At 34.1% G+C, this 5,115-nt stretch overlaps 1 protein-coding gene across 1 annotated transcript; it reads right to left on the bottom strand.

Annotated features, from left to right (window-relative positions):
* Positions 1–2,727: 2,727 nt before the first annotated feature.
* On the bottom strand, positions 2,728–4,070 carry IFT57 (intraflagellar transport 57). The gene has a single exon (XM_028173998.2). The coding sequence runs from the start codon at positions 3,973–3,975 to the stop codon at positions 2,854–2,856; it is 1,122 nt and encodes a 373-aa protein (XP_028029799.2). The 5' UTR covers positions 3,976–4,070; the 3' UTR covers positions 2,728–2,853.
* Between the last annotated feature and the right edge of the window lie 1,045 nt (positions 4,071–5,115).

Below are 5,115 nucleotides of genomic sequence, written 5' to 3'. Positions count from 1 at the left end.
GAATTATTAATTAAATTATAAAACACACTAATTATTATTATGGTCCTTTTTAATTTTAATACTTTAATCTTTCTTAACTTAAGCTTATTTAAGTTTACAACATTATTATTTAATTTGGTAAATATCTCTTTATTCATGTGTCTATATTCAATTTAATTTGAAAGTTGTATGAGATAAGTACACGGAATATTTATAATATATAATCGATTATAAGTTAATGATACATACTTTTTTAGTTCCAATATATTTTAGTCTGGATTTTGCGGTATCTTTTTTGTTTTTGTTTTGGGGAAAACATGGCGGAATATCATGTCTAATAGTTAGTTATAATAACTTAACCTATTCAATAAAGAATTAATGCGATATTTATTTAAATTTTTTAATATATTTAAAGAAAATGGACCAAACCTTAACAATTTTGTTTTATTAATAATTAAAGTACCATGTTCTGTTTAGTTCCTTAAGTACCAAAGACTAAATTTACGTCAAATGCACAAAAATAAGTACACGGTAGTCAAATTGTGTGATTTAATCTAGAGCCAATATATGTTGGCCAAAACTCAGCCAACGCGAGCGTAGGAAATGAGTATTCATAAGTACAGTCTACAGTAGGTTTAGAGAAGTCGAAATGAGACCCCAAATCATATTTATTTCTTTTGCTTGGACCTGAGCAATGGTAAGACGACAATGATTACCGGAGCCCGTGGACATCAACGACGTAAATGCCTTAATGCAACTGGAGTCAGTTCTATAGTGTAATAATATGAGCTGTTTGATTATTTTATTTTTTGATTATTTAAAAAAAAAATTCTGTTATATATTAGAGCTTATAAAATATATTGTGTGTTGGCGCAACGTTAACGCAAGCAGACGCATCTGGAAATAAAACCCGAAACAATTTAATAAAAAAAATTAATAATAATCAATACAGTTTTTTGTTTTCGTTCGAACGTCAATAACAGTGCGAAGTGTGCTATTGCAGTTTCGTAAATTCCAAAAAAAATAATTACATCTTGTCAAAACTGTAATTTTTTTTTTCTTCGTTTTGTGTTTTGAAATGTCTTTTGCTATGACTGTATGTTAGCTTTGCATGCAACATCCGCAGTAACATAAGTATTTAAAATAAATCCATAATATATTATTTATTTGTGCAATACATAATAGCATGATAGTAAATAAAACACTTTAAAAATATGTTGGTTTAAAAAGTTTAAATATCTCTGACAACTTCGTGGTATTTGTATTATTAAATTGTAGAAGTTATCGAACATCCTTCGATTGATTTAAATTGAGAATAATTCATTTTTATTGTTAATATGTTGTCACTACTGAAAATAAATGTATTCAATAAATCACCAAAAGTGTATTATTTTATTTTTATTCATCAATACTAGCCGATATGTTCTATCTTGTTGTAATACAATATTTAAATTGCAATTCAAAGATCTGACAGACATTAATTAAAATATCTTTTACAGTTTAATATCGCGTTTTTTTCTTCATTAATTATATCGTAGGGTGACAGGTTATTTGGCTCGATATTTATCTTTGTAATTAAAGGTCCGTTTTATTTAGTATTCGCATCAACAGTTCGACGTTTTTTTATAATTGAACTTCAGTTAAGTTTACCCCATTCAAATAGCTAAAGAAGTTTTTTTGGTATGATATTTTTTCCAAATTTTAAACTTTGAATCTGAGTCTCCTGTAAAGTTGCAAACATGTCGCTTAACCCAAATACCCTTTCGCTTCTACAATTATTATATGCGACGTTTCGAATACCTATTTCGAGGGGGAAGAGGTCATGGATGGAGTGTGTGAATGATAATATGAGAGAGAGAGGAGTGAGTGTTGAGATGACGGCTGATAGAAGAGAATGGAAGAGAAAAATTTGCTGTGCCGACCCCACCTAGTGGGATAAGGTGGAGAAAAAGAAGAAGAGTTTCGCATACTTTACCGTTTTCGTGGCCCGACGTCCGTGTAAAAAAAAACTATAAAAAGCATATTATATTAAATCGTAGAATTAATTTTAATTATGTCTACGACTCGAGAAAACCGGATAAAATGCTGATAGGTATTTATTTATAGCCCACCAATATAAAAATGAATGTCATAAAAATTTTCAATTTTTTTTCTGATCCTTCTTGATCGTATTCTTCTTTTAACTAAGGTCGTCGTAACATTTGGTAAAAGCAATGGCATCTACGAGGCCTTTTGCAATTTACTTTATCTACAACGTCACCAGTTTGTGACAATTCTCAGGTTACCCACGGACAATATACACCAAAGTAGCCTAGTAATACAAAGAAGAGTTTGATTACACAAGACAAAATAAATCTTACAAAACTACAAACAGCTATTGAAACAAGAGATTAATAAATTTCATGTCTTATAAATGCATTGTTCGGTAGTCCAATAAAGTCTGGCAAAACAGTCGTATTAAAATCCATACATTGCATTCAACAAATAACAAACCATTTCGTTTTGACAGAATTATTTTGTTGAGACTGCTTAGCCATTGAATCTTGGAATCGATTTGCCAACATTAATAGCGACACACCAAAAACTCGTAAAAATACTGTATCAATCTAAAATTATAATTAACTAGCTGTACCCGTCCGCTTCGCTGGGCATTTAAAATTAACATTATTATTTCTCACCCCCACAAAGATTCTCATCATTAACGCCCCCGCAAGTGGCGTAGGGAGTCCAACACGTCAATATTAGCCTATCCATTAAGTACATGTATTATGTACATGGATACCAAGTTTCAAGTCAATCGAATGCACGGTTCAGTAGTTTTATCAGAACATCCGGAAAAACCACTGTAGATTGATGTATTAGTATAGATTGAATTTAGTACACTTCGTTGGCAATCATCCCAGATTCCTTGTTATTAAGTAAACTGTTGCCATTCGATTCCTTTGTTGTTAGAAGCCACAGCAACACCGTGATCTGAAAGTCCATTTCCTGTATATCTTTCTTCAAGGTCGCGACAGCTTTCTTTGCTGTAACTAGAGGAGAATTGTCGTTCATCGAGGACCCTTTAGATTCGGTTCTTTGTTTAATATTCTCTAGCTTTGTTGAAAGCTCGTTCAACATGTCTTGCCTTTCAGTGATACCTACACTGGCCTCTTTATATTCATTTGTCACTTTGTTTAGTTCGTCGAGTAGAGAACCATATTCTTTGACAAGAGGCTCGAATTGCTCGTTCAATATATTCTCCCTGGCCGTTACCTTATCCATAGCCGATGAAATGCTACTGTGCAATTTATTCAGCTGGGTTCCCGTTGTTTTAAATCTATCGAATAACTCTTCTTTGTAACTCCTCATTTGTGCATGTCTCGCTCGCCAGTCGCGTCCATCGGCGGATATCTTCAATCTTAGAGCCGGAGCGACCCTTTCCAATTCTAATTTCCAGGCTTCCCAATCGTGAACCTTTTGGGCTATGTTACTTGGTTCTTTTTCTTCAGCAATAAATTCTCCTTCAGATTCATCAGAATAAATGGGCATTTCATCTTCAACTTTGTCCAGTAATATTTCGGTTTCGTCTTCAACTTGATCAATGTCATCAACCGACTCTTCTGATTCTGGTATGTCAACAACTGGTTTTTGCCATTCAAAGTTTTCTTTTTTTAATGCTTCATCTGCGAGAATATTCAGGATACTACAAACTTGATCGCCCCATCCTTGTTTTAGTTTATGCGAAGAGAAATCTACATTAACTTCGTTTTCTTTGAGTACATCAATTACTGCAGCTATGATTGTGTTAGGATCGTCCTCTTCGTTGGGCTGTGCGAAATCCTTACCACATTTCCTTATCAACCAGGCCGCTGTCGAGGCAAACACGAAAAACTGTTCGTTCGGATTTGTGGACGTCACGAAATAATATCGACTCAACGGTTTCATTTTTATCTGGGGACGCAGATCCGTGTCGATTTTTAATAAACGTAATTTATCCATAAGTCTTAAATCCATGTTGATAATGTTTGAATTACGACAAAAGCAACGCGTGATTGTTTTGAAGTGCTTCGTTACGGTTGCTATGGTGATCAGTCTACCGCTTAAATGTGAAGTGTATTTATTATCTATGGTCTACCGTTCGTTTGTAAACATAGATATTACGCTAATATTAGATTTGTAAATGCATTGAATTTCAAGCCACTACACAAATTCCAGAAATAAGTGATAGGTAAGTACATCGAAAAATAAATGAAGTAACAACTTCTTGCTGCCGGTTCGGGCTCATATGTCAAGACGATTGAACAATTTTAAACTGGTGGTAGGACCCCTTGGGAGTCCGCACGGGTAGGTACCACCACCCCGCCTATTTCCGCCGTGAAGCAGTAATGCGTTTCGGTTGGAAGGGTGGGGTAGCCGTTGTAACTATACTTAGAACTTATATCTCGAGGTGGGTGGCGCATTTACGTTTTAGATGTCTATGGGCTCCAGTAACCACTTAACACCAGGTGGGCTGTGAGCTCGTCCATCCATCTAAGCAATTAAAAAAAAAACCTTTTCTGTATCCTTGGTTCTAAACAAATTAGTTTCCTTATATCAAGTCGGTTTATTAATACAGAAGCTCTGATACTCATTTTCTACGCTTGCATTATTATTACAAACGTTGGGAACAATACTACGCATTCTCTGACCCATGTTTGGATAATAGTTTTTTTTTTAATTTTTTTTTATTGCCTTTGTAGGCAGACGAGCATACGGCCCACCTGATGGTAAGTGGTCACCGTCGCTCATGGACGTCAGCAATGCCAGGGGCATGTAGTATGATTGATTTTAATTAAACCATTGTTAGACTAAGATTCATTAATAATTTTGAAACGGTTGTGTTCGTCAATTTTCTGAACATATTCTCTGCTGCGTACTCAACAAGAAATTAACTGTAAAAAAAATGAGACATGAAAATCAACTTTATGTAAAACCAAATGTACCTACTAGTGAAGATAAGATTGGAAGCTGTTAATATTAAAATTAACAGAGTAACAATTGACCGATTAACGCACCGTCGCGGTTTTCGCAAATTTGTATTTTTTTTTTTTATCACACGATTTTATTGCATGACTTTGGGAGGCATACACGAAAACGTGTTATGTACGTATTTCA

Source organism: Bombyx mandarina, chromosome A1, assembly GCF_030267445.1.
Source record: "Bombyx mandarina strain Sakado chromosome A1, ASM3026744v2".
Lineage (NCBI taxonomy): Eukaryota > Metazoa > Arthropoda > Insecta > Lepidoptera > Bombycidae > Bombyx > Bombyx mandarina.
Note: the sequence above shows the minus strand (reverse complement) of the source record. Positions and strands in the feature narration are given on the sequence as shown.

Bases quoted from the DNA above. Each gene is read 5' to 3' on its own strand.
- IFT57 (XM_028173998.2), bottom strand. From the start codon at position 3,975: ATGGATTTAAGACTTATGGATAAATTACGTTTATTAAAAATCGACACG.